At 41.5% G+C, this 27,350-nt stretch overlaps 1 protein-coding gene across 1 annotated transcript in view; it reads left to right on the top strand.

The window, feature by feature from the left end:
• Positions 1 to 1,395: 1,395 nt before the first annotated feature.
• The window catches only part of PANX1 (pannexin 1), a 43,261-nt gene continuing 17,306 nt past the window's right edge, over positions 1,396 to 27,350 (top strand). The window contains exons 1-2 of the mRNA XM_036744312.1: positions 1,396 to 2,381; positions 18,423 to 18,562. Of these exons, the coding sequence (XP_036600207.1) occupies positions 2,201 to 2,381; positions 18,423 to 18,562 (321 nt within the window). The 5' untranslated portion in view covers positions 1,396 to 2,200. The remainder of the gene's footprint in view (positions 2,382 to 18,422; positions 18,563 to 27,350) is intronic.

The following is a 27,350-nucleotide window of genomic DNA, read 5'->3' as shown; positions in this document are numbered from 1 at the left end:
AATTCTTTGTTAGGTTGGATGGGGTCTGAATCAGAGACTGAACTTGGAAATGAGGACTTTAGAAAAAGGGGGAACTCTGGATCTCCCCAAATCATTGGTTTTTAATAATCATTTCTCTCATGTTAAATAAAGGTACTAGGGAAGATCAATCAATTAACAAGCAATTATCATGTACCTATCATTCTAGGTCCTTGTGCTAGGTACTGCAGGGGAGAAAGACAAGAAACAAAGTGGGCAACCTTTCTTCAAGCAGCTTCACATTTGACTGTGGCAAATAAAGGACACACATGTAAATATTATAAATACAAAATTTGATGAGTAAATATAAAACTTGCAAATTAATTGAAGAAGCATGGCTTAGTAGAAGAGAGGAAGGCCTGGTCACATCCTTCTCTGACATATTTACTTCATGACCCTGAGCAAGGCAACTGTCAGTGTTTGAGGCAGCTCTCTAAAATTCTAAGTTGAAGATCTGCGTGGGTAGGGGGAGTTTCTACAATGAAGGTTCTCTACACCAATGAAATCACAGCTCCAGAAAAAAACAATACAAAGTAAATACAAAGAATATTAGGTGTGGGAGGTACTAGGAACTATTTGATTAGGAAGGACTCCATGTAGGAAGTAGAACTTCAGCTGAATTTTGAAGAAAACTAGATTCGTAGAAGTAAAGGTGAAGGGGAAAAGCATTCCAAACGAAGAGTAAAGGATACCCAGAAGTAGAGAATCATGTCATGTGAGGTGATCAGTAAGTAAGCCAAGTTTGGTGAGAATATAAGCTGTATGGAGGAGAGTGATGTGTATTAAGTATGGTAAGGTATATTGTGAGGGGTTTTAAATGTTATCTAGAGGATTTGTATTTAACCCGTGAGGAAATAGTGAACTATTGGTTCTTATTTAGCCGGGGAATGACTTGGTCAGACCTGTGTTTTGGAATATCCCTTTGCCAGCTGTATGGGGAGTAGACTGGAAATGGAAGATAATTGAGGCAGAGAAACCATCGGAAAGGTTTTGCAATAGTCCAGGTGAGAGGAGAGAGGATGGTGGTTTGTGTGAATGGCGAAAAAGGGAGAGATGTGAGAGATGTGAAAGTAGAATCAGCGACAAGGCCTCTTAATCTCCAAGGCTCCCTCCAGCCCTAAATCCTATGATACATTTTTATTTTGCAATCAACAAAGGGTGAGGCCCTTTCTGAAATGTTTGCTTGGAGGTACAGGATTTAAACAAGTCATTTGTGGTGGGTCGGAGCAAGAAGCAGAAGCAACAGTTCCCTAGGGGTTATACCATTTGCAAAACGTTTCTCAAACTGTTGATCAGAAGTGGTGAAAGGTGCTACTCTTTATCCACATTCCCACATACCCAACTCAACTTCTTCCACTCATTCATTCCAACCACACCCTCCTTTGTTGTCGTAGTCTTCCCAGATGATGCCGAGGAGAAAAAAGCGGTGTGTAAAATTAACAGAACACCGTAAGAGCTTGGAGTAGGGACTCCGGGCACAACCTGTCCTCTTGGTGTTTTCTCTCTCTCCACCAGCAGCACCCACAGAGCAGTCTGGGGAGGCGCCTAGGGAGGAGCTCCAGCTAGCTTTGTTCTCTGAGCTCTCGGCTAAGCCAATGAGCCGCGCGCCAGGTGGCGAACTCACTCGGTAGTCCGGGGAGAGCCCGGTTTCTGGGGTCGGAGACGCGCGCGCGCAGTCCAGGGTTTGGTCCGGGAAGAAGAGGTCTTTGAGGAAATAGCGCGCGTTCGAGAAGAGAGTATTGCGCGCCGCGTGGAGCAGGAGCTGCCCCGGTTGCTAGGCGGAGCGAGAGCCTGCCCCCGGCCCAGAATCTGGCCCTGGGAGCGCGCGGGCTCGAGCAAGCCAATAGTCGGGTCTGAACCTCGCCCAGAGCTCCGAGGCAGCTGCAGCGGCAACCACAACAACGGCGGTGCTTAGTACTGCTGAGCCTTCCCGCTCGGAGCGCGTGCTCAGTCACAGACAGGGAACAAAAGAAGCTGGGATGAGACTGGGGAGTTTGCAAAAGGAAAGTGAAAACCGGGCTGGGCACTCCGAGGCTGTGGCTGGGTGAGAGAGAAGCTGAGCGCCTGTCAGCCAGTCCCCAAGGCGCGGCCAAGCGTCATGAACCCCGGAGTGCGGAGTCCTGCGCCGGCTTCCCAAGGCTAGCTTTCCCCGGCAGTCCTCTAGGGGACCAGCCCTGCAGCCATGGCCATAGCCCACCTGGCCACGGAGTATGTGTTCTCGGACTTCCTGCTCAAGGAGCCCACTGAGCCCAAGTTCAAGGGTTTGCGCCTGGAGCTGGCAGTGGATAAGATGGTCACTTACATCGCCGTGGGGCTGCCCCTGCTCCTCATCTCGCTGGCCTTCGCCCAGGAGATCTCCATCGGTAAATATGTGGGGGGAGGGAAGGGAAAGGGGGAATTGGGCGGAGGAAGGGAGGAGCCCCAAGTGCTAGTTTGCCTTATCTGGTCAGATTGGGTCTGAAGTCTTTCTTGGCCTTGAGAGTTATCTTTCCACGCTGTGCGGTCAATATCTCAGCGTGCTCCTGGCAATTCCTGTAGTTGCGGTTTGGGAGTGCATTGGTTTGTTTAAAGATTTAATGCACGCTTTGTAGAAACATTTCACCTTGCAAATTACACCTTTAGTGCATAAGGGGCTTATAAGGAAACCATTAACAGACATTAGGTGCCTGCTATGTATCAAGCACTGTGCAGATTCGCTAGCTAAACAAACAAAAAAAGCCAGTCAAATCTTACCCTCAAGGAGCTTACATTCTACCAAGAGGATGCAGTATATTCACAGATATGTATACAGAAGACATATGCAAAATAAATAAAAGGTGTTGTAAAGGCACTGACTGTAATTGCAGTCCATTTCGGAAGTCAGTTACAGGTTATTTCTGACTCTGGGCCTCGACAGTAAACTTTTTCATTTCCGGATAACAACCACAATCAATCACAACCACAACCACAACCACCACCCATAAGCACATTGCTTATTAAAAAACCTGTGAGGGAGGTAGTATAAATGTCGTCTCCATTTTAGAGCTGAAGAAACTGAAGTTGAGAAGCTTTTTCAGGAACCCAGAACAGAGGCAGAGCCAGAAGTCGAATTTGGGTCTTCTGACTCGTTACAGTGTACCTTGTGCTACACAGTGGCCCTAAGGATAATCATAGTATTTTCGGTTCAAGTTGCAGCATGTCTCAAAGTGTTTTTCCAGAATTAAATACAGTAATGAAAAATAAATTTGACAAGGTTTCTTGAAAATTATTTTTAATAGGCCAATGCTGGTCAACACTTCTACCATGTTTTTTGATAAAGGCTGTCAGCCATTAGTACTATTTTGAGCACTAGGGGATTAGAGAAGATGAAATGGACTATTAAAAGGCAGTAGTGATGTGGATCAGTGGGCATTTATTAAGTGCCTACTGCATTCCTGGTACTTTGTTAGGTGCTGTACGTATAAATGCCTGAATGAATGAAAAATTTTTTATGCTATGTTATAACTATACCTGGGCTTACCATGCCCAGATGATGAGATCTGTTATCTCATTTGCTCCTATGTGAGATATGTAGGGCAGTTATGGGAAGGTAGCTACAGTGCAAAGGGCATTGGTTTGAGAGTCAAAAGAACTGGGTTCAAATATAACCTCTGGTGCTTATTGCTTGAATGAGCTTTGGTCTCCCTTAGTCTCCCTGGGTGACTCATTGAAAAATGAGGTTTGAATTCAGTGGACTCAGATGTCCATTCTAGCTCTCAATCTTTGATTCCACGATATTTATCAGGAGTAAATTGAAACAGAGACATTGGGTCACTTGTCCAAAGTGAGGAGTTGTTAAAGCTCCCACTGTAAATTTGGCATTAGAAGAAGGCCTTTCTCATCTTGTCAGTCAGTAAATTGAGGAGGTGGAGTGGATAGAGTGCCATGCCTTGCATCAGGAAGCCTCATGTTCCCAAGTTCAAATCTGATCTCAGACACTAGCTGTGTGACCCTGTGGAAGTCATTTAACCCTGTTTGCCTCATTTTTTTTATCTGTATAATGAGCTGTAGAAGGAGATGGCAAACCACTCTAGTATCTCTGCCAAGAAAACCCCAAATGGGGTATTAAGATCTGACATGACTAAGCAACAGTTGACTATTTATGTGGCATCAAGTAGGAACAGCTGAGCCTTCCAGCAGTGATCACTGAGAAGTTGATTTGAAATACAAACTCATACGTTCCTGGTATAAAATGTTTGGGTTTCATATGATTCTTTCTCCAACTATTTGGGAATTCCAGCCTTGATTAGAGTCAATTCAGCAGGAATTCTACTAAAGCGATAATTGGTAGGGAAAGGAGTGCAGAAGAAATCCTCCATTTTTATGAATCACCAGCTTACTCTGCCAAATGAAGGCAAAGCAGTGAAATGTGGTTAGAGTGCTATCTGAATGTAAGATATTCATATTGTAGTTGCAAAGTGCACATATTTTTACATATATTAGCCTTCTGCTCAACAATTGGGTAAGACTGGTAGACAGGTATTAGCATCCATATTGTATAGCTGAAGACGTTATAATCTGAGATTACCATTCAGTGAGAGACAGTATAGAGTAATGGATAGAATACTGAACTTGAAGTAGGTTGAAATCTGTAAGAAAGGGTTCACACCAGCACAGAGGAGGAGACCTGGCCAAGCTGGGATTTGTTCTGTTGTCAGGGTGGGGCCTAGAACATTTGCTTGGTCTTGCCCTGATGTGGGCCCAGCCAACCCTGTTCATAATAAGGATCAGGAACAGAAATTTCCTTGGGCTATCACCTTACTGGCGGATAGTTAGTTTAGCTTTTGAGTTGGGGCTGGAAGGATTTTCTCTTTTTTTTTGTATTTTAGATAGCTAAGGTTTTTAGAGTGTGTAAAGCAGCAAAAAGTATTATCTTTGTTGGATGGATTGGATTATTCACACTCTATCCTTCTGATGAGTTTGTCAGTTAGCGACCATGTGCCTGGCATGTTGATATGGGACAGAGAGGTAGCGGGAACAAAAGAAGTAGAAATTGAAGTGGAAGTAGAATTTTTTTCTTCACAACTTCACAACTAATTGGAAATTCCTTGAAGGCAGGGGCAGGTGGTTAGAGAGAGATCATTTATTAAGTGTTTGCTATATGCCAGGTACTGTGCTTAATAGATAGGAAATAGTTATGTTGATTGTCTGGAGCAGGGGTGGGTGAACCTGTGGCCTAAAGGCCACATGTGGCCCTCTAGGTCCTTAAGTGTGGCCCTTCGACTGAATCCAAACTTCACAGAACGAATCTCCTTAATAAAAGGATTTGTTCTGTAAAACTTGGACTCAGTCAAAAGGCCATACCCAAGGACATAGAAGGCCACTCCATTTCTATTCAGGTGCTGCTGAACAGAGTTAGAGGAAATCACATAACTCAGGTGTACAACAAATTTGTTTTCTTTTGACCATGTCTAAAAATGTATGTCTCATTCTACATCTTAAGTCCACCATTTGATACAGGTTATACATGTGCAGGCATGCAAAACATATTTCTATATTAGTCATGTTGTGAAAGAAAACAGACAAAAAAACATGAAAAAAATAAAGTGAAAATAGCATGCTTTGATCTGCATTCAGACTCTATCAATTCTTTCTCTGGAGGGGGATGGCATTTTTCATCGTGAATGAAAGGAACTATTTAATATTCAACTTTGCACAAATGTTATGCAGTGCCTAGCACGTAGTAAGTACTTAAATGCTTGTCGGTTAGTTGTTTGGTTGTTTGCGTTCCAGGATCATCAGTTCAGACCCTTCTCCCTTACACTTTCATATTGGCAAAGTTACGTCCAGACTAATAGAATCAGAGCTGCCTTTTCTCTACCAAAAAACCCCACGGATGTCCTGTAGCTTCCACAAGTCATAAGGAATGGATCATTTCTTTACATTTTAAATGCTTATTTGAGAGCCTACTGTAGTCATAGCCCTCTGCCATTCATATTTGCCTCTCAACACGGGATGGTATTTACGTAAGTGATAGTAATGATGATTTCGCAGTAGATGGTTAGAGATCATCAGTAGCAATATTGTCATTTTACACATGAGAAAACTAGAGTTGAGGGAGATCATAGAATCATAGATCCAGAACTGGAAGGAACCTTTAAGATTCTTTTGGAGGTAATCAGGGTTAAATTACTTACCCAGGGTCACACAGATAGTAAGTGTGTGAGTCTGGATTTCTATCCACTGCACTACCTAGCTGCCCCCAAGAACTAGAAGGAACCTGAGAATCAAGTCCAGCCCCCTCATTTTAAAGACAAGGAAACTGAGGCCCAGGTTGGTTAAGACCTATAAGCCCGAAGTCACACAGGTAGTGAACGTCAGAGATAGGATTTAAATCCAGGTCCTCTGACTCCAGAACTAGTACTCTTTCAGCTGTACCAAGCAAGATCACACACCTAATAAGTGGCAGAATCAGGAACCAGTTTCATCTCTGCGGGAAAACCCTTTCAACAAGAGTATTCCTTCCACACATTGCCAAATGTGGCCAAAAAAATGCCAATTCTCATGAGCATTAAGAGGGAAAATGACGTAGCAGGACTTGGAATCAGAAAGCCTTGGGTTCAAATATTGCTTCTTACTAGCTGTGTGACTCTAGGCCAGTCATGACCTCTCTAGGCTCCCCTTTCTTCATCTCTTATATAAGGGAATCAGACTCACTGGCCTCTAATTCTAAATCGAGGATCCTTAAATGACAGTCTGTTGTTGGAGTCCTAGCTTTCTGAGGTAGGTAGGACCTGCCAGTACTTGGGTTCTTCTGAAACTGGCCTCAGTTACCTTAGTCCCATAATGGGTTGTCAGAATAGAACTTTAGTGAAGAATCCTAGGTAATGGTCTATGAAAATTTACTTGGTTTTCATTGTAAACAGCTTTTTTTCCCTTCTATTTCTTAATGAGCTCTTGAGAAATTAACCTCTTTGTCTGAGGGGACTTGTGACCCATTATACGTGACAGCTGAAAGGAAAGAATTTTAGGTTTCATTTTTCAGTCTTTGTCTTTTCATTTATGATAATTTCATTTCTTAACAAATATCAAAATTTCCCTTTTGGGCTTGTGAAATCATTGGCATCAGCCACAACGTGCCTTAAGAATGTTTTAACGTGGTGAAACCCAATCATTCATTTAGCAAATAAGCTTAAGGAGTGCCTGCTTACCCTTCCAGCTACCATAGAAAAATAGTACTTGTTCAGGCAGGGATTACAGAATCACAGAGTGGGAGAGATGGAAGGAAACTTGGTGGCCATCCAATCCAATCCATCCACAAAGGCATCTTCTACTATAACATAATCAATAAGTTGTCCGCCAGCCTCTGCCTCTGCCCCTGCAAAGGGAAGGAACCCATCACCTCTTGGCTGCTCATTCTACTTTTAGATGGCTCTTCTTGTTAGGGAATTTTTTCCAGATATTGACCTCAGATGCATTGCATCTTTTCATCTCCCTCTCATTGCTGCTGGTTTTGCTTTCAGAATCCAAATGGAACAAATGGCAGCCAGGCGGCCCAGCGGATGGAGTGAGGCCCAGGGTCAGGAAGTCTTCTCTTCTTGAGTTCAAATCCAGCCTCAGATACTAGCTAGGCAAGTCATTAACCTTATTTGCCTCAGTTTCCTTATCTGTCAAATGAGCTGAAGAAGGAAATGGCAAACTACTCCGGTATCTTTGCCACGCAAACCCCAGATGGGGTCATGAAGAGTCAGACATGACTGAAAAACAACTAAACAATAAAACCAAAATATGACACACTGTGCCAGCACTGGGCTAGGTGCTAGACTTGGAGTCAGGAAGATGTGACTACAAATCTAGCCTCAGATACTTGTTAGCTGTGTGACCCTGGACAACTGATTTAACCTCTGCCTGCCTTAATTTCTTCATCTGTAAAATGGGGATGATAATAGCACCTACCTTCTAGGGTTGTTGTGAGAATTAAATGAGATAATATTTGTAAAGTGTTTAGCATAGTGCCTGGCACATGATAGGTGATTTTAAAATGCTTGTTTTTTAAAAAGAGGTCATTGCTCCATAGTTTGGTGAAGCAGGCTTGGGAGGCACATGCAAACTATGCTTGTTCTCCTAAAGTGGTAGAAAAACTGTTAAAAGTCCCCCTTTTCTCTCAGGGTTTATAAAGAGTAGAATTTTTGTGAACTTAGAGTGACAGACATAGAAAGAGCAAGGCACTAAGAGTCAGAAGAGCTGAGTTCTAGACCTACCTCTGAGCCTACTTAGATGAGTTCCTTCTATAGTTTTCTCTTCTTGCTCTTGCTTGCATATAACATCGCATCTCCTGTCTGCACATATTTATACAGTCCATCCCCTAAGCCTGTAATGTGTTTGTTCCTCACCTCTTCCTCTTTAATATCTTTGTTTAAAACACAGTTTATATTGTTGATATTTAGTCATTTTTCAGTCAGGTCCAACTCTTCGTGACCCCATTTGAGGTTTTCTTGGCAAAGATACTAGAGTGGTTTGCCATCTCCTTTTCCATCTCATTTTACAGATGAGGAAACTGAGGCAAAAAGGGTTAAGTGACTTGCCCAGGATCACACAGCTAGTAAGTCTCTGAGGCCGGATTTGACCTCAGGAAGATGAGTTTTCCTGACTCCAGGCCTGTCCCTTTATCCACTGCACCACCCAGCTACAATATGTCCCACCCTAAATATGAGGTCTTTCTTGATCTTTCCAGTTGAGAGGGTAAACTCCCCTCTCCTTGCTCCCCTAACTATCATGTATTTATGATATACCTCCTAAAAGTCCCTCTCTTCCTTTGAAATTCACATGAAGTGCTATCTTGTCCACAAAGCCTTTCCTGTTCCACACCAACTGCTAGTGCCCTTCCTCCCAAACTATTTTGTATTTAATTAGTTTGTATTTATTTATATTTGGTCTATCTCTCTGTCCCTATATGTGTACACACACACACACACACACACACACACACACACACGCGTGCGCACACACACACACGTGCCTGCACGTGCACTGTATATATTTATATTATGTAACCTTTTGTCTCTCTCATTAGAACGTAAACTCCTCAGGAGTAGGAATTGCTCTATACTTGTATCTCCCTTGCCTAGCACAGTGCTTTGACCACAGTTGGTGTTTAATAAATGCTTATTGATTGTTGAATTTATTTTGTATACATATATACGTACATTTTGTCTTCACTGGTGGAATAAAAGTTCCTTTAGGCCACAGACTTTTTTCCCCTTTGTAACCCCAATGCCTAGGACGGTACATGGAACTTAATAAATCTTTGTTGATTGATCGAGTGACTTTGCCCAAACCACTACCTCTGTAGCCATATTACCTTAACTTTCGAATGAAAAGCATCGGTAACCACCTACATGTCTGTCCAGTTAGAATGTTCTCTAATTTTGTGCCTTCCCCCTCCCTTGCCCCGCACTGCACCATCTGAAGCCCATAATAACCCTTTAGCGAACTGCTATGTTTATAACCAAGTCCTGGTACCACTCAGAGCAGTTGTTATGCTTCTTCTAATCCATAAATCCTGGCAGCAGTCACAGTGATGGAATCTTTGTTTTTGGCCTCACAAACTTTTGATTCAAAATATGGTTTGGTGATCTAAGTCGTTCCATTGATTAAAAAAAAAAACAAACCTCCTTTTTAAGCAAAACAGTTTGTTCACGTAATAATTGCAAAAGATAGCATCGGAAACCTCCCTGTCCCTAATGTGTGTAGGCTTAACTCTTCTGAAAGAGATAGATCATCATCTCATTTGTGTATCTTAAAAAATTCTCCAGGGATGCACATTCTATAGCTTCTCTTTGCAACATTTAATAAGCATCTGCCGTGTGCAAGGCACTGCCCTGGGGAAAAGGAGAGATATATAACTTAATTAAGACATGATCCCTGCCTTCATAGAGCTTACAGTTTTTGTAGTTTATTTTAGTGTTTACTTATCCTTTTTACAGGAATTGTTGTGTCACGTTAGAAAAAATGGGATTTGTATTTAGAGAGTCTGGATTTGAATCCCAGCTCTGCTTGTTATCCCCTGTGTGACCTAGAACAGACAGGTCCTATAACTTCTCGATGCCTCAATTTTCTCAGCTGTATAATGAAGAAGTTAGATTCTGAGGACCTCTTTAGCGCCAAATCTATGATTCTATGTCTCAATCCCTTGCTTTAGGTTTAGTGCCTTCTAAATTAATCATTGTGGAATTGGAAAACAATTAGGCACAATAATGATCTTTGTATAATTTAAAGACATCTGTTTCAAAAATTAATTTCACTATAAAGTTAACAACCTATGAACAAAAACGAGAAACAAATCAAGGAATAAAATAAGACTTTTAAACTTTAAAATACTGAACTATTTACAGTTTATTCAAAAGAAAAAAGATATATAATATTTTATATATATTGTTAAAAATGTCTTACTTGCTTTTGTGCTCCTCCAGTTTTTTTTTTTAGTCTTTTAAAAATGGGAAATTCCCAAATACGCTCATTGCACAGTACCTGAGCAGGACCAAGCGTATGGAGCAAGAACGGGTTTCTCAGCTTTGATGGCTTTGTATTTAGGACTCTCCCAAGTCATGGTTATTTCCTATAGAACTCACTCCTCTCCTTTTTATGGACCTACAGGAAAGTCTCTTCTTATTGGACCTAAAAAATGCAGCAGAAGAAGCCCAAGATTTAGAGTCAGAGAACCTGGAGTTTAGTCCCAATTCTCATTGTGTGACAATTGAGCAATTTGCCTAATCTCTGTCACTCTCAATTTCTTCATGGGTAAAATATAGGCCATTCTCATTCTTACACAGTCAGAGGACCTGACAGTACAGTTAAAGTGCAGCATGGACCCCAGGCACAGGGTTACAAATGACTCAAGCCAACAGTACCACCACTAACTACCATCACCCCACCCCCCTACCCCCATTCCTGTGCGCAGATTGCCTTCATGTGCTTGGAATAGGCTCTTTTCTCCTTTCTGTCATTTAGAAACTCTAATCCCCTCCAGAGCCTAACTCAAATGCCATCTCCTACCCGAGGCGTCCTTCTCGTAATAACTTGATATTATGTATACTTAGACGTGTACATGTCATTTTCCTCAATATAATATAAGCTTCCCCGTGGCAGGCAATATTTTGTGTACATGTCTAATAGCCACACATGACTCCCACCTATGTTTGCTGCTGCCTCATGAATCACACTTTAAAGCCAGAAGGGACTTAGAAATTGATCATCTAGTCCAACCCTTTCAATGTACAAGTAAGAAACGTTAGACCCAGAGAGGGTATTAGATGTCCCAAGGTCACACAGCAAGGAGTTCTGCTGTCTTGTCTAAGCTAAACAAAGTACCTTTTAGTATTTCTCTAAAGTAATTAAGTTTTTTTATATTTGAAAAGTACACATTTTCCTTTGCAGTGAGGCAATATTACACAGACATATTGGTCAGTAGGTCCTGAAGAAATTTCTCTGTTTAATCAAATTATTTGCCTTGCCTGTTGAATGGCCTTTGCCCAATCTTCTAGATACAGTAAAAAAAAAAAAAAAAATCTCATCCCCTGAGTAGTTTAGAGCAATGTATCTCAGAATGTGGATAGCAAGAGGGACAATTTTCTGAGCTATCAGTTTATACTTTGAGAGAATGAGATTTGATTGGACCAATTTTAGTGGAACAAATATTACTTTGCAAGAAACATCGCTTTTCAGTCTATTGAGGTTAAGATCAAGTGTATATCTGTGCCTCCTTTTATAAGCCAGTTCTAGTAATAAACCAAGAAAGGTTTGCAGGGGTGGGGAACTTGATGGCCTCGAGGCCACATGTGGCCTTGTAGGTCCTCAAGTGCAACCCTTTGACTGAATTCAGGTGGGCTACACTTGAGCACCTAGAGGGCCTCATGTTCCCTACCCCCTGGCCTAAAGGAATATATTTGTCTTTTACAATTCTAGTTTTCCAGTTTGAGATGCAGAAGGTACTAGTGTCTCATGAATTTGAAAGAGTTGGTTACTTGAATCAGTTTTTTTATATTGGTGGGAGGGGAGGAAGTTTGAGCAGGGAGTAGCTGACTAAAGTTTAGAAGTGTCTATTTTATTCTGGTTAAGATCTTTTAGACTTTGGGATTCTAGGATTTAGAAGTGGTAGAGGTGGTAGTGACCTTAGAAATCATTTAGTCCGGGGTTTCTTAACCAGGAGTCCATGAACTCCTAAGGGATCTGTGGACAAATTTCAGGAGGGGCCATGAACTTGGAAGGGAAAAGAAATTAGATCTTTATTTTCATTAACTACTGCCAGAGGGGATCATGGCAGATAAAAGGTTAAGAACTCCTGTTCTGATCCAACCTTCTTATGTAAAAGATGAGAAAATGAGGCCCTGAAAAGGGCAAATGACTTGCCCAACATCACGTAGTACTTAAGTAGCAGAGCCAGGATTCAAGTGCTCTAATTCCAAATCCCGTGCTATTTGAAAATCAATTTTTACATTTATTCCTCTTACTTTTAACTTCCTTTCACCAAACTCCTGCTCTGATGTCTCATCATAGCACAGAGGTGATGACTTTTTGAAGGCTGTTGTAAACAAGCATAATCTCTGATACGTTTAATCAAGCTAGAAAGGCTTTGTGATTAATCCTTCTCATGAGAAGTATGTTTTTTGGTCTGGGACCAGCCTAGCTAGTTAAATATAGAAAAACTCCTAGATACAACTTTAGACATAAGATGTTGAATTTATTTTTAGGCATAGCAAGTCACAAAAATATTTTACTAAGGCATAACGCATAAGAATCCACGTAAGGACTACTTAAAGTGATAAAGTCTCAAGTATTTGAAGTAAGAAATTAATTTGGCCTTAATGACTTAACTGCATTGTTCCGTCTGATTGAGGTCTTAGTGAATTCTCAGTATCATCCATTGTATTAGCTGTCCTTTCTTGTTTTGTGTCCTCTGTAAATCTATAAGCATTTTTTTTAAAATGTCTTTTTCTATGTTGGTGACAAAAAATGGAAAAAAAGAACAGGGCCAAGACAGAAATCAGTGAAAAAGTGACTCCCTCCAGGTTCATAATAGTTCATTAATCAATACTCTTTGTGTATAGTACATCCACCAATTATGAATCCATTTAACTGCCCTATCATTGAGCCCAAATTTCTCAGTCTTATTTGAAAGGACAAGAGAAAGTATAATGTAAGAGGGCAGAGGTGTCAAACTCATGGCCTGTGGACATCTGGCCTACAGCAATCCTGAGTGGTATGGGAACCAGATTAAAATGTAATTGACAAATGTTTAACAAAATAGGTAAAATACAATAAAACATAGATAATATTAATTTGTAATTGTCTAAATCAGTATGCAGCCTGCAGGGATCAAACTCTGAGTTTGATTGCATTTCTGTAGTGGATTGAGAAAAAGTCTCATTCAGCAAGACCTTGGTTCAAATCCTGCCTCTTAATGCATACTAGACACGTGACCGTGTGGGAGTCACTTAACTTGCCTCGTTCCCCGGGTAGCTCTCAAAGACTGTAAATTAGAGATGAATTGTCAGTTTGCATCAGAGGAGAGAATTTCCATGTGGGGAATTCCTTACACAGAAAAAAATCATGTCACACCTCCCCCCCCCCCCCCCGACCCCAGACTGATTTTCACCAATGGGTTTGATAGTTTTTACAATATTTTCTTCATATTACAAATCTAATACTCTATCAAAAAAATTAAATTTATTTGTCATTGACTTCCTCTTGAAGGACATTTGTTGGCTTCTTGTGATGTCTGTTTCTTTTTCCTGGTGTGCATAGTACTTTGGTTTAATAATTCAGGCTAGAATTTTATCAAATATTAATTTCAAAATTACTGGTCCACACTTTCTTAAACTCTTGTTAAAAGGAACTATATATGGCCTTTTCCAGGCTTCTGCCTCTTCTTTTATTCTCCAGAATTGCTGAATAATTCACAATTATATCTACAAGTTGTTTTAGTATATAGAATGTAATTCATCTGATATTTAATACAAGTATGAGTGTACAGTACAGGCAAAGTGGGTTTTCTAATTGAATAACTTTTGAGGTCTCCTCTGGAAATGATGTGCCTTTCTGACAAAGGTATTAGAGAAAACAGCCAGAGGGAGCTGTGAATTGGTCCAGCCATTTTGGAAAGGAATTTGGAACTGTACCTCCAAAACCAGTAAATTATGGCTGTTGTCCCAGTGATACTGTTAATAGGTATGTACCCCGAAAGATGTCAAGGACAGGGAAAGGACCCACATGTACAGAAAATTTATAGCAGCAATTTTAAGAATTGGAAACAAAGTGAGCACCCAGCAGTTGATGAATGACTGGACAAATTGTGGCATATGGATGGAATGAGTTACTGCCATTCTGTAAGAAATTATGAATATCACAAATACCCCTTCTATCTCAAAGGAACCAGGGGCAGACTGGTATAAACTAACGTAGAATGAAGTGAGCAGAACCGGGAGAACATTTTGTACAGTGGCCACAATATTGTAAAAGACCACTTTGAAAAATTTCAGAACTCTGAGAATGCAAAGATGATTAAATCATCCTACCCATTTCTTGGCAAAAAGGTATAGGAGGAGGCCTCCTTTTTCAGACCTGCCGAATGTATTAAATTATTTTGCTTGACTATTTATATGTTACAAGAGACAAACTCTGGGGCCAGGCTGAGTTAATGGGTAATGATAGAGATGCAAAAAATGTTAAAATTACACTGAGGAAAACAAAAAAAGTTCAGAAGGGGATGCCTGCTGGATGACTTTTTCACTACTGTGTTAAATTTCATATATACATTTTTTAAAACTATAAAATAGTTCATAGTTTCATTACAGTCTTCTCTTGCTTTTCTTCACATAGTGAAATGTTTGTATTTGTTGATGCTTAAGTTTGTAATAAAGAAGAAAATATGAATTTCTAAAGAGGAAAGAAAAAACCACACAGAGCAGAAGGTTATGGAGACAATACTCCGTCAAGCTCCCAAAACCTCGGTATGATCTTCTGCAGACATTTTGTTCACCTGAGAAGCTAACATGTGGCCATGACTATTTGGAAATGGTTAGATCATTGAAGGATTTTCTCATGTGATGCTATCTTATCTTGTGATCAGTATCCCTTTTCACTGGGGTACACCCACAGAAGATCAACTCTCTGGTATCCTGGAAACCTCCACTCCATTGGTCTACTTTCTGGTATTCCTGCCCTACTTTCTTTCCCCACTTCCTGTTTGCCCTTTGCAATAAATAGGGATTCATTGCATAGGAGACTTCCTCATAAGTGGGCAGTCACTGACACTTGGCCCAAATAATCACAGAGCCCTTTTGAGCAAGCCTCCTTAAAAACAGAACCAACAATAACAGCATACTGAGACAAAATATCAAAAAAAGAATTAGCCAAACTCAAGTCTTATCTGAACCAGACTAAGGGAGTTGAGAAGCAATTCACATGCACTTGGCAATACTTTTCACCTGTCATCAACCCACTCAGGGCTTTCTGGGCCTGACGTGGTAGTGATTCTTGCAATCCTTACAGCATGAATACAGGGGCCAAGCAATGGCCCACATGTTGCCTGGATTTCCAGCCAGCAAAAAGACTAAAAGCAGCCTGGGGACAAAGGGTTGAGGCAGGAAGAAAAGTAAATCTGTGGTATTCTAACTTCCTTGGCAGGGTCTCCCTTTCTTGTCCAGAGTGGAAGGGCAGGGGCTCCTCATAGCCACTCCCGCCCTGATCAGCACAGAAGGTTAACCTGCTCTGTTTCTTACCCAGCCCAGTTCACTTTTCTTTGGGCAACCTGGTAGCCCCTTCCCTCAAAGGGCTCACCCTCTTAATACCAAACCTAATGAGGACAACCAGTCTGAACAGCTCACTGCAATAGAGAACATCCAAGCTGGTGAGACCTAACTGCCTCCATCTCCCCTGTAGCTATGCTGGGCACTGCCACATCTGGCAATAATTTGTCATACTTTGCATAGGTTTTGACTAGACCTTCATGAATGCACATTTCCTCCCCTTGCTGTTCAGTTACACTTGGTCAGACACAGAATATTGGAGTTGGGAAGAGTTTCAGGATGACTATGACAATCCATATATAAATAGGAGTTCCCTTTAGAATATACCTGACCAGTGCTCATTCATCCAGTACTTGAATACCTCTAATAATTGGGAATCCATGCCTTCCAAAGGCCGTTTAGTTCATTCTACTTTTAAACAGATCTCATTCTGAGATTATCCTCCTGTGGACCTGAAATGTCTTTCTGAAACCTCTACTCATGGGTCCCATTTCTGCTCTCTGGTGTCAAAAGCATTTATAGCATGAAGGGATTTGGGGGTCAGCCTACCTGCTTCCCAGCTGGTACCTATAAGGACAGTAGCATGCTGGGGCAGAAGACTCCCCACTCTGGAGAAAAAAAGACAAATTACCTCTATAGAAGAGAGAGATTTAACAAAGGTTCACTGTGTATAGCAAAAGACTCCCCGTTGGCTAATTACCCAATACCTTTTATTTCTCTTAATGTAAATTTATAATATTTCTTATTTAAGGCAATAACTCTTATATTGGCCATATGTGTGGCTTATTCTCACTGCCTTCCATACCCATTATCTGGTCCTCCTAGGCAGGTAATCATGGTATACCCCCTCTTCTCACCATGTTATATAACCTTGGTGGTGTGGTACCTTATAATACCTTGTTTACAGTACCAAAACAAAAGGGACGTTCTTATTATTCATTAGAAATCCATTGCTCTTGGGCACCCAAGTGTTTCTCAGATATGTAATTCGCATTCTTAATTGTGGTCCCATGGCCACACTTAGAACACAGTTCTTAAGAAATCAGGCTTGTTCCCTCCAGAGTTCAGTTAGCAATATCCTGCTTCTTGGCCCCAAACTGGTACCCATTATTAACCTCCTTGCACAACATTGTAAGGCTAGCTAGTCAGCGTGCAAAGGCAGGCCTACTGCTCCCAAAGCAGGTGGGGAAAGCATGCATTGAAGTAACCATCAGTACTTCGCAGGGCGGGAGGGTGGGGGGACTTGCACATTCTGTTAAAAGTGGATGAGATGGTAGGTTATCTTCATTATATGGACAATGCCTTAGCGCTTTATTACATGATGTCTTGTTGGCATAATAGAAAGAAGGCTAGGACCAAAAGGTCCACACTATTCACATCAGACCTTTTAAGAGCAAAAAAGAGTTGTACATAGACCTCTAGACTTATCTTCAGGAATACCTGAGTTCGAATTCTGCCTCAGACTCTTTCTTACTAGCTGTGTGACCTTGGGTAAGTGACTTTGCCTCTTTCAGACTCACTTTCCTCATTTGTAAAAGGTGGATTTACCTCCGGAGTTGTAGAGAAGATCAGTTGAGATAATTTATGTAAAGTACTTTGTAAACATCCAAGCCCTATGTAAATATCAGCAATTAGTGTTTATTACCACTTAATTTCAATTCAACCAACATTTATTGAGCCATTTGTGCCAAGCCCTAGAGCTACAAAGACTAAAGGACTCCTACTCTGCCCCCCCCATTCATATTCCACTGAAGGATTGGGAGTAAGGGGTAAAATATTCCTCCACAGGGAATTTGGGGACAGAAAATTTTAACTAGATGTGTAACTTGAGGAGGTTGGATTAGTGGAGTGCTAAGATCTCTTCTAGCTTTAACAGCAAGGCATGCTCCGTCTTCCGAGACTAGATTGTTGTCAGATTCCTGGCAGAGTCCATGCTGTCAGCATCTTCTGAGTCTTGTTCTATACAGCCTCTCCGGGTCCCCAGCCACCCCTACGCAGGAGGTGCTTTGTGTAGTTGCCTGTTGAAGTGGATGCTGTTTTGGAGAATGAATGAGGGAATGATGGTCAGAAGGCACATTGCAGATGTCAAGTCCTAAAATAAATCAAAGCCATGAGTTGAGGAATAAAGTGTCTTAAATTGGGATAACAGGGTAACAAACCTGCCACCCTGGGAGATGTCCAGTGGGCTTCCCAAACAAAGAGACCCATGAAAAAGTTTTTATAGTTTTAGGAGGAGACTGGAGGAGGCAGTATGAGACCCCAGTGGCCCTTGGCAATCTAGGCAAGGAAAGCCACTTCATTCTGGCTGTTTTGCCTTTCATGTCACGAGAGCCAACGGAAGTGGGCAAGGACACTGGAAGCTGAGATCCAGCTTGAGCTGGGCTCCCCCACAAGGCAAAATCCTGGGTGGGGGGACCTAGGTTATGGTTCAGCTCAACCTAATCAAGAGTAAATATCTTAAGAGTGAGAATGCAAAGACTTTACTGAAAGTCTGACATTAAGAGGATCATTTTAAGGGAGTGGCAGTCTGTAGCACATTGGGTGTTAGCAATTTCTGTCATATTAACAGTCATACTAACAATTTTCTGTCACAGATGAAGATGTTTTCAGTTCTTAGCAATACTGTGTTTTGTTTCCTAGGCACACAGATAAGCTGCTTCTCTCCCAGTTCTTTTTCCTGGCGCCAGGCTGCTTTTGTGGATTCCTACTGCTGGGCAGCGGTTCAGCAAAGGCAGTTCTTGAACAATGATTCAGAAAACCTCCCGTTGTGGCTCCATAAGGTATGTGTAGGTATAACTTCATGACCCCAGTGAGTTAGAACCCGAGAGATAATGGGGCAGCTAAGTAGTGTAATAGAGCTCTGGACTTGAAATAAGGAAGATCTAAATTCAAATCCTTCCTCCTTTTCAACTCTTCTTCCTTCTCCTCCTCTTTCTCTTCCTCCTCCCTTTCTTCTTTCTCTTCCTCTCCTTCCCCTCCTCTTCTTCCTCCTTCTCTTCCTATTCTTCTTCCTCTTCCAGATAAAAATAAAATCTGCCTTCAGTGTTGTCGTGAAGCTCAAAAGAGATGATGTATTTAAAGGTCTTTACAAACCTTAAAGCAGTATATAAACTAGTTGTTGTATTAGCAAGCACCCTGGCACACCCAGGATGGCCTGCTAGCACAGGTTCTTTGATCTGCTTTTCTGAAGGAAACACAGTTTCAAAGGGGTCAACAATCTTATTTTAATTACAGGTAAGTAGAAAAAAGGGAGTATCTAAGAAAGAATCCGATAGACAGGGCTCCAACTGTCTAAACAAAGTAACAGATACATAATTACCAGATCAGGGAGCGCCAACATCTGGGTTCACAAGGTTGGGGGTGGGGAAGGGGTGTGGGGGCTCTTAACAAATGGCTACCAGAGTCTTTCTGGCCAAATCACAAAGACCTCAGGTGAGGTCTTTCCCATTTCTCTCTCTTCCCATGAGTGAGCCCCAAAGCAAAATCTCACCTCAGAATATATATGCTTTCTGCTAAAAGGCTCAAAGCCAAAAGGCATCACAACTTTCATAATGTAGTGCTTAATTAGCTTAGTACCAAAAGGCATGAAAGCCTTCCTGCAAACAAACTTCCCCCAAGCAAGTGTCCCCTGAGGCAAGTTCCTCCCCCCAATGGACTCTGGGTGAGTCAGGGTGTGTGACAGCTGTGAACTGGGCCAGAGCTCAAAGCAACAAGATATCCATGGTTGAAATACCTGTGTACCTTTAGACTTGGGAACACAGCCCCTGTTCCAAAGGCCTATTAATGGACAGGGAAGCTCTTATATTCCATTAACCCTATACCCTACTAGAATATAAGCTTCTTGAAGGAAAGGATTGTCTAGCTTTTATATCCCTAATGCTTAGTGCTGTGCTTGGTACACAGTAAACACTTAGTAAATGTTTTTCATTCAGAACTCTCTTATATTACAGAGAAAGATAGTCACAGAACTGCAGAGTGATTTGCCCACATGTGACAGGGTCAGGATTTGAACGTTCCTTCAATTGACCTAGAAAACAAAATTACTAATATGGAAACTAAAGTGATTTCTGGTGCTTTTCTCTTTTGAATTTGTCAGATTAAATTGAATTGTATGCTACAGCTTTGATAGGGCTCCCCGTTGGAGCTGGAGCTAAGTGTTGTATGGAAGATAGACTGTCACAGAGGGTGATACTTGTTGGCCTAGAAGGCAAAAAAATAACATCAGATAACTAACTCTAAAGTTGATGAACTTTGCTGTAGTATACCAAATGGCATTTCTCAAGAAGAAAGCTCCTTTAGTGATGAAGTGGCCCATAACTGCTTTTTATGTGTTAATGAAAGCAGAGCCCTGTTTCAGCTGGCCTTCAGTACCAGCCACTGATTCCTTTTGTCCATCATGAAAACAAATGGAGTAGTTGTGCATCTTTTATAATCCCCATCTGCCTAGAGGAACACAGAGATGCAGCTCTCAGCAGGCTTATCCCATCCTGAAAAGCCAAACACTGGAGTTTACTTTGCTCTGTTCTGCTGCAAGAACCAGACACAACACTAGCATTCTCTCTCTTTTTAAAGGAGCATTTCTGCCTGACTCACCCTAGTCTCCTTAATGTTTATTTCATGGAATTTGGCTTTTGTTGAGGGCCTGACAGTTGGCACCCTTAGGCTTTTTGTGCTGGGGTTTTTTCCCCCTGCTTGATTTTTTGGATTTCAGCCCTAAGGGTAAGCAGGGTTTGTTAACTATAGAATTTAGTCACCAGGGAAACAAAATAGTCCAAAAAAAAAAACAGTTCTTGAGTGGAGTTCACAGGTGCAAATTGTAGAGCTAGGAGCAACCCAGATATACTGGATTGCATGTTCCTAAAAATACTTGTTTATATGCTGGTGATGAGGGCACAGTCTCTGGGAACCCCCTTGAATCTGGAATACAGTCTCTGAGAGCCCACTTGAACTGTCCTTGAATCTTCCAACTAGATCTGGCCTTCCCCAGAGACTATAGCCTCACATTATCATTAGGTCTAAACCTGGCCCTCTATTGTTAACTATAGATATGTATGCCTTCAGTTACTTCCCAACCTTGATATTATCAGTATCCATGCCTTCAGGAACTTCCTGCCCTTAATTCCATTCTCTTGGTTCCTGGACTCTGACCTCACCTGGTCCTCCTTAGACTTCCCCTCAAGACCCTCCCTAAACCCCTCCTCTAGTCACCCCAGACCACCCCTCAATCCCTCCTACAATCTCTGTGTATATAATTTCCATTTTGCCTCCATGAAGGTGCTCAGGTTCAATCTAGCTCAGTAGGTTGAATCTGACCCGCTTGTGGAAACAGGCGTCACAAAGGGGGGGATTTCTTAAAACAGCCCATTGTGGTGAATCCCTAATAAACTTTCTCTTTTCCCTTGGCTGAGAAGGCTTGAGTCGAATTCTTTTGGCAGGACCTGGCGTGTAGGTATTTTGGGGTCGCGACGGTTACCCCTAGAAACACATGGTTCCCTACAATCATCATCATTTACAATAACCTCTTCACTGCGGGGAAAAACAGTATTCCTTTGGTAAAGAGCTAGACTTGGACTCAGGAAGACCCAAGTTCAAATCCAGCCTCAGATGCTTACCAGCTGTGTTACCCTGAGCAAGTTGCTTAACTTCAGTCTCCTTCAGTTCCCTCTTCTGTGAGATGGGGATGATATTAGCACCTAGCTCAGATTCAAATGAGGTAATGTATGTAAATCATTTTGTAAACCTGAAAACACTACAGAAATGCTTCCTATTCTTATCTTCCCACAGTAGATGCATGGTTTTCTTCTCTGAGTTAAAGACCTCCATTTGCAGTTTTAAACTTTTTGTGTTATTTTCTCCTGAAAGTACTAGATCTTAAAGCAGCAAGTATTTGTTCTTAGTTGACATCATATAGCCCCTTATGGTTTACAGAGCATTTTACCTTTATTATCTCATTTGGTTCCCCCCAATAAGGATGTGGTTAGCACAATAGTAGGTATTTATTATTTTCTCTTTGCAGATGACGAAACTTGGGGTACAGAGTGATTGTGTCTCGTTCAAAGTCACAAAACTAGGAAGGGTCAGAACCAGGACCCAGCTTTTTTTTACTCCAAATCCAGAATTCTTTCTGCTCTGTGTACCACAGCTGTTCATTTGTATGCAGTCCCATGCTGGTGGGGAGGGTTAGAGAGAACACACAAGAGAAATAAAACAGCTCCAATCCCTCAAGGAATCTATCTCATTGGTACCTCAAATGTTAGACAACACAAATTTGTTGGGGGGAAAATAAAATATTATTTTTAAAAATGTTGGACAGCAGGACCATAACTGTGATAAATGATGTCATATAAATGGTAAGCTTTATAGGAGTTCTGTTGCTCCCAGTAAAATGTCAGTTGTCCCAGGGCACAGACTGTTTCAGGTTCTATCGGTCTTTGTGTCACCAGAGGCCAGTATAGTTGCATAGATTTAGAGCTGGAAGTGACTTCTTCCAGATCTAATCCAACCTTTCGTTCTACAGATGAGCAAACTGACAGTGAAAAAAAACACTTACTGAGTGCTTACTGCGTGTGGATCACTGGGTACACAAATATCAATGGGGAGTTACTATAGTCCCTGCCCTCAAAAAGCTTACATTCTAATAAGGGGATTCCACACATAAAGGGGAGTGTTGGCCAGGAAGGACATTTTGGTTTGAAACTTACGGGGATGGTTAGTGGAACCATGGGGGAGTAGATTTGTACAGTATCCTTATTAATAGCAATGGCAGTATTGAATTGGCCATAGTTTCAGAAGTGGAGGGTGGGAGTGGTGGTCAAGGGGCAGACAGTAGTTCATGCACAATGATAAGGTATCTGGAGAAGAGATGACTGGGGGAGTAAAGGAAAGCAAGACCAGATTCTGTCTAGACAGGTTAGGCTACATGAGGCACTCACCCAACAGAATCAAACTCTTATGTGTCTCCTAAGCATTTTCTAGGTTTACCACCGCCAGTTTTGAAGATTCTAACTGGAAAAAACTCTTAGGGCCTTTCATCATCCTGATTGTCTTCCACTTGCTAATTTATCAATGTTCTTCCTCTTAAAAATGGAGTCCATAAATGAATGTAATGCTTCCAATAAAATCTAACTAGGACACAGTGCAGAGGGATTGCTCCCTCTTTATTCCTGGAAGCTTTCTTGTTGTAGACCAAAATCACATTAGCTTCTGAAGCCTGACCTTTCACACTTGACTCACATAGACATTGCATTCTATAAAACTTCACAAGCCTTTTCATACAAACTGCTGTCTAACCATGCCTTTCCCACCTCAGGCTTTAAAATACTGGCTTTTTTAACCTGTGTAAAATTTTGTATTTTTCAGTATTAAAATCCATTGTATTCTGTTCTGTTGTTTAGTCTGCCGGAATCCTTTTGGATCCTGACTCCACCATCCAATATGTTAGCTTTGTCATCCAGTGTTGTCATCTGCCTATTTGAGAAGGATGCCAACATGGCATTATCCAAGTCAGTGATCAGTGAAATTGATCAATAACATCAAAATGTTAAATAGCACAGGGCCAAGCTCAGCTCCATTTGGAGACCCTCCAAGTAGACATCAGGATGCTGGTGACTACCTTTTGGGTCTAGCCATTCAACTCATTTATCAGGAAGTTTGGGAGGTTTTATGAAGGAGTAGGACTTGAGTTCAGCTTTAAAGGATAGGTGGGCTTTGAGTACCTGAAGAGGCATGGAAGAGGACTCCAGGCAGGGGAAACAGCACTAGCTAAAGCAGAGAGGTAGGAACATGAGCATTTATATGGAAGGAAATTGGCTTGACCAAAGGGAGAGTTCCGTATGGGTGAATGGTGGGGAATATACAATGTTGTGATGAGGGCACAGTCTCTGGGAACCCCTTGAACCCTTGAACTCTCCTTGAATCTTGCCACTCGACCTGGCCTTGGCCTGAGGCTATAACCATTAAGCCCAAATGCCTACCTTGCCCAGTCCTCTATTGTCCAGCTGTTTCCCACCCTTAATCCTGTTTCCCATCCTTAATCCTGATCAAAATATCTATACCCTAGCTACCCCAGCCCTTTATGGTCTGTCATTTCCATATGGCCTTCAGCTATTTCCCCCACCCTGGAGTCTGACCTCGTCCTTAAGTCCCTCCCTAGACCCCTCTTCTGGTCACCCCAGACCACCCCTCAATCCCTCCCACAACCTTTGTGTATATAATCTCCATCTTGCCTCCATGAGGGGGGTCAGAACCAATCTAGCTCAGATGGGTCTGGCCCTTTTTCCTTACAGGCGTCGCAAGGGGTGGGATCTCTCGGGGCAGGCTTATTTGGCTAACTCTTAATAAACTTTATCCCTTCCCTTGGCTGAGAAGGCTTGAGTCGAATTCTTTCAGCAGGACCCGGCGTGTCGGTACTTTGGGGTGTCGAGCACCTCTCACCCCAAACCCTCATCAGTTGGGAACATGAGTTTAATAAACAAATGCCTTTTCATTCATTAATTTATTCATTCTGATATAACCTGTTATGTATTCAACAATGCTATAGGTTTTTCATCTAAACAAAATAATTTAATTCAACTAATATCCTTCGGGTACCCGTTTTGTGCTAGGTACTTTGGATATAGGCAACACAGACCCTTCTCTTAAGAGCTTAAAACCACCTGATGGTTTGGTCACTCTGATTTCCTAGCATTTGAATTATTTAACTTCTAATGAACCTGTAAGGGCTTGCACCCCAGACTACACTAATGAGCTCCTATCTTCCTAGTTCTTCCCACTTCCTAGGGGAGGTGTTCCCCCAAACCCAAAGATTACCATCTCTTTCCCCTTGGCCTTTCTTAAGTCCTAAAAAAGCCCCTCTTGGTAGTCACCTCTGACCAATAATTACAACTTTAAAGGAACTTTTTAGTAATCAAAGGTGAAACACACAAAACTGAAATAAATGGGCAAATACGGCAAACTAACATTCAAAGCCTGACTACAAGGACAGAAACCTGTTCTATCTAATATTATCTCTTCCTTTCTTCAATGCCGTTTCCCTTTCCACATCCCTTTTATTCAAATTCAGATTTATTCAAATGGATTTGTTTTGAGATGGCTGGATGTGTCATCTTTCTGGAATGTGATTCTCCCAACCCTTTGGCCTGGGGGTACAGTCCCAGTGCCTTTCTCTTATAGTTAGTTCCTCAGTTCAATCTGGCTTTCAAGATTAGGCTTTATTGCTCCTAAATTGGCTACTTTGGCTCTCAGACAAGGAACTCTTCCTGTCCCTCCAGCCCCACCCCATTATGCCTTCTAAACTCTACCTCCTCAGGCTAAAGATCCAGCTGTCCTATAGATCTCTGGGTCATGAAAGTTCTGTCATTGTTAGCTTCTTTCTTGGTCTCCTTAATTATTTCTAAAAGTTCTTATTGCTGCCTTTGGTTTTCACATCCCCATCATTTCTAAATTTATTTGTTCTCCTCCCCCCCCCCCCCCGCCCCATTCAGAGATTCTATGTCACCTCTTTCTCAATTCAATAAACTTCATTGACACCTATTGCTTTGAGGATCAAATATAAAATTGTTTGGCATTTAAAGCCTTTCCCAATTTGGCCCCTTTTTATCTTTACGGTCTTCTTATACCCTTATTCCCCTCCTTGCTCTGACCTAGGAATTCTAAACATTTTCATTGGCTGCTGCCAGAGTTGCATGCCTGGAGCTCTCTCCTTCCTTATGTATGCCTCCTGGCTTCCCTAGCTTCTTTCAAGTCTCAGCTAAAGTCCCACCCTCTTCAAAAAGCCTTTTCCAGTGTCTTCCCTCTGAGACCACCCCAAATTTATTTTGTGTTTCTCATTTGTATATAATTGTTTGCATGTTGTCTCTCCATTACACTATAAACCCCTTTAAATCAAGAACAGTCTTTGCTTTTCTTTGTAGCCCCAGCACTTAGCACATAGTGCCTGACACATAGTAGGTGTTTAATAAATGCTGATTGATTGACTTATTGAACTAGTTTTAAAAGAAAGACAAAAATTCAACAAAATTCTAACACATCAACCCAAACTGGTGATTGTCTTTACTGTTTCACACCTGTAGTCCCCGACCTCTGCAAAGAAGGGAGGTATGTTTTCTCATTTCTTCTTCTGGGACAAGCTTGGTCATTATAACTAGATGACATTCAGTGTCATTTTTTTCTGTATTCTTTCAGTCTGCACTGTTGTAGTTGTTATGCACTGTTTTAGACCCAGGTAGGTGGTGTAGTGGAGACAGGGTTGGCCTGAATTCCAATCCTACTTCTAGCATTTACTAGCTGTGTAATGATGGGCATCTGACTTCAAATCTCTCAGCCTCAGTTTCCTTATCAGTAAAATAGCACCTACTTTGAAGGATTATTGTGAGGGTCAAATGAAATAATATATGTAAAGGACATTGCAATCCTTAAAGCGCTATATGCGTGCTACCTAATACAAGTGTACCTCGTTTTATTGTGCTTTGTGGATACTGCATTTTTTACAGACTGAAGGTTTGTGGCAACCCTGTGTTGAACAAGTCTGCTCACGCCATTTTTCAATACCATGCGCTCGCATGATGTCTCTGGGTCACGTTTGGGTAATTCTTGCAATTTTTCAAACTTTTTCAGTATTACTATATCTGTTATGGTGATCTGTGATGTTAATATTGTAGTTGTTTTGGGGTACCGTGAACCACACCCATATAAGGTAGTGAACTTAATAAATTTTGTATGTATTCTAACTGCTCCATGGATCAGCTACTCCCCCATCTCTCTCCCTCTCCTCTGGCCTCCCTATTCCCTGAGACACAACAATATAGAAATTAGAACAATTAATAACCTTATTATGGCCTCTTAAGTGTTCGAGTGAAAGGAAGAGTCAACGATGTGGCCGACTTCATTGTTGTCTCATTTTAAGAAGTTGCCACGGCCATCCCACCCTTCAGCGACCATCACCCTGATTAGTCAGCAGCAGTCAGTGTGGAGGCAAGTCCCTCCACCAGCAAAAAGATTATAACTCACTGAAGGCTAAGATCATGGTTAACATTTTTTTTTTTTTAGCAATAAAGAGTTTTTTACTGAAAACATGTATTTTTTAGACATAATACTGTTGCATACTTCATAGACTACCTTGTAGTGTACACATAACTTTTATATGCACTGGGAAACCACAAAATTCATGTGACTCTCTTTATTGCAATATTCCCTTTATTGTGGTGATCTGGAACCAAACCCACTCTACCTCTGAGGTCTGCGTGTGTTATGCTTACTTTGTATCAGTTAATGTATCTGACTATGATTCTCTGTATTCTTTTTATTTACCATTTTTACAGTATTATATTATCTCATTACATTCATGTTATTTTGGTCTCCTAGAAGCAAAATTTCCCCAGATGAGTTGCAGCATTTGGGCCTGTCCTTCATGGTTATATTGTTTCCTCTGTCTACTGCTTTAAACTAGCATTAGTAACAGGACCAGAATTCTTCCCATCTTCCCTTAGCCTGCTTTCCTGCCCATGTTACATCCACCCAGAGGTCTCTTTGATGTGTAAAGATCTTAGAAGGAAAGATACCATGCTTAGA

This window comes from Trichosurus vulpecula, chromosome 2 (genome assembly GCF_011100635.1).
Source record: "Trichosurus vulpecula isolate mTriVul1 chromosome 2, mTriVul1.pri, whole genome shotgun sequence".
Lineage (NCBI taxonomy): Eukaryota > Metazoa > Chordata > Mammalia > Diprotodontia > Phalangeridae > Trichosurus > Trichosurus vulpecula.
Note: the sequence above shows the minus strand (reverse complement) of the source record. Positions and strands in the feature narration are given on the sequence as shown.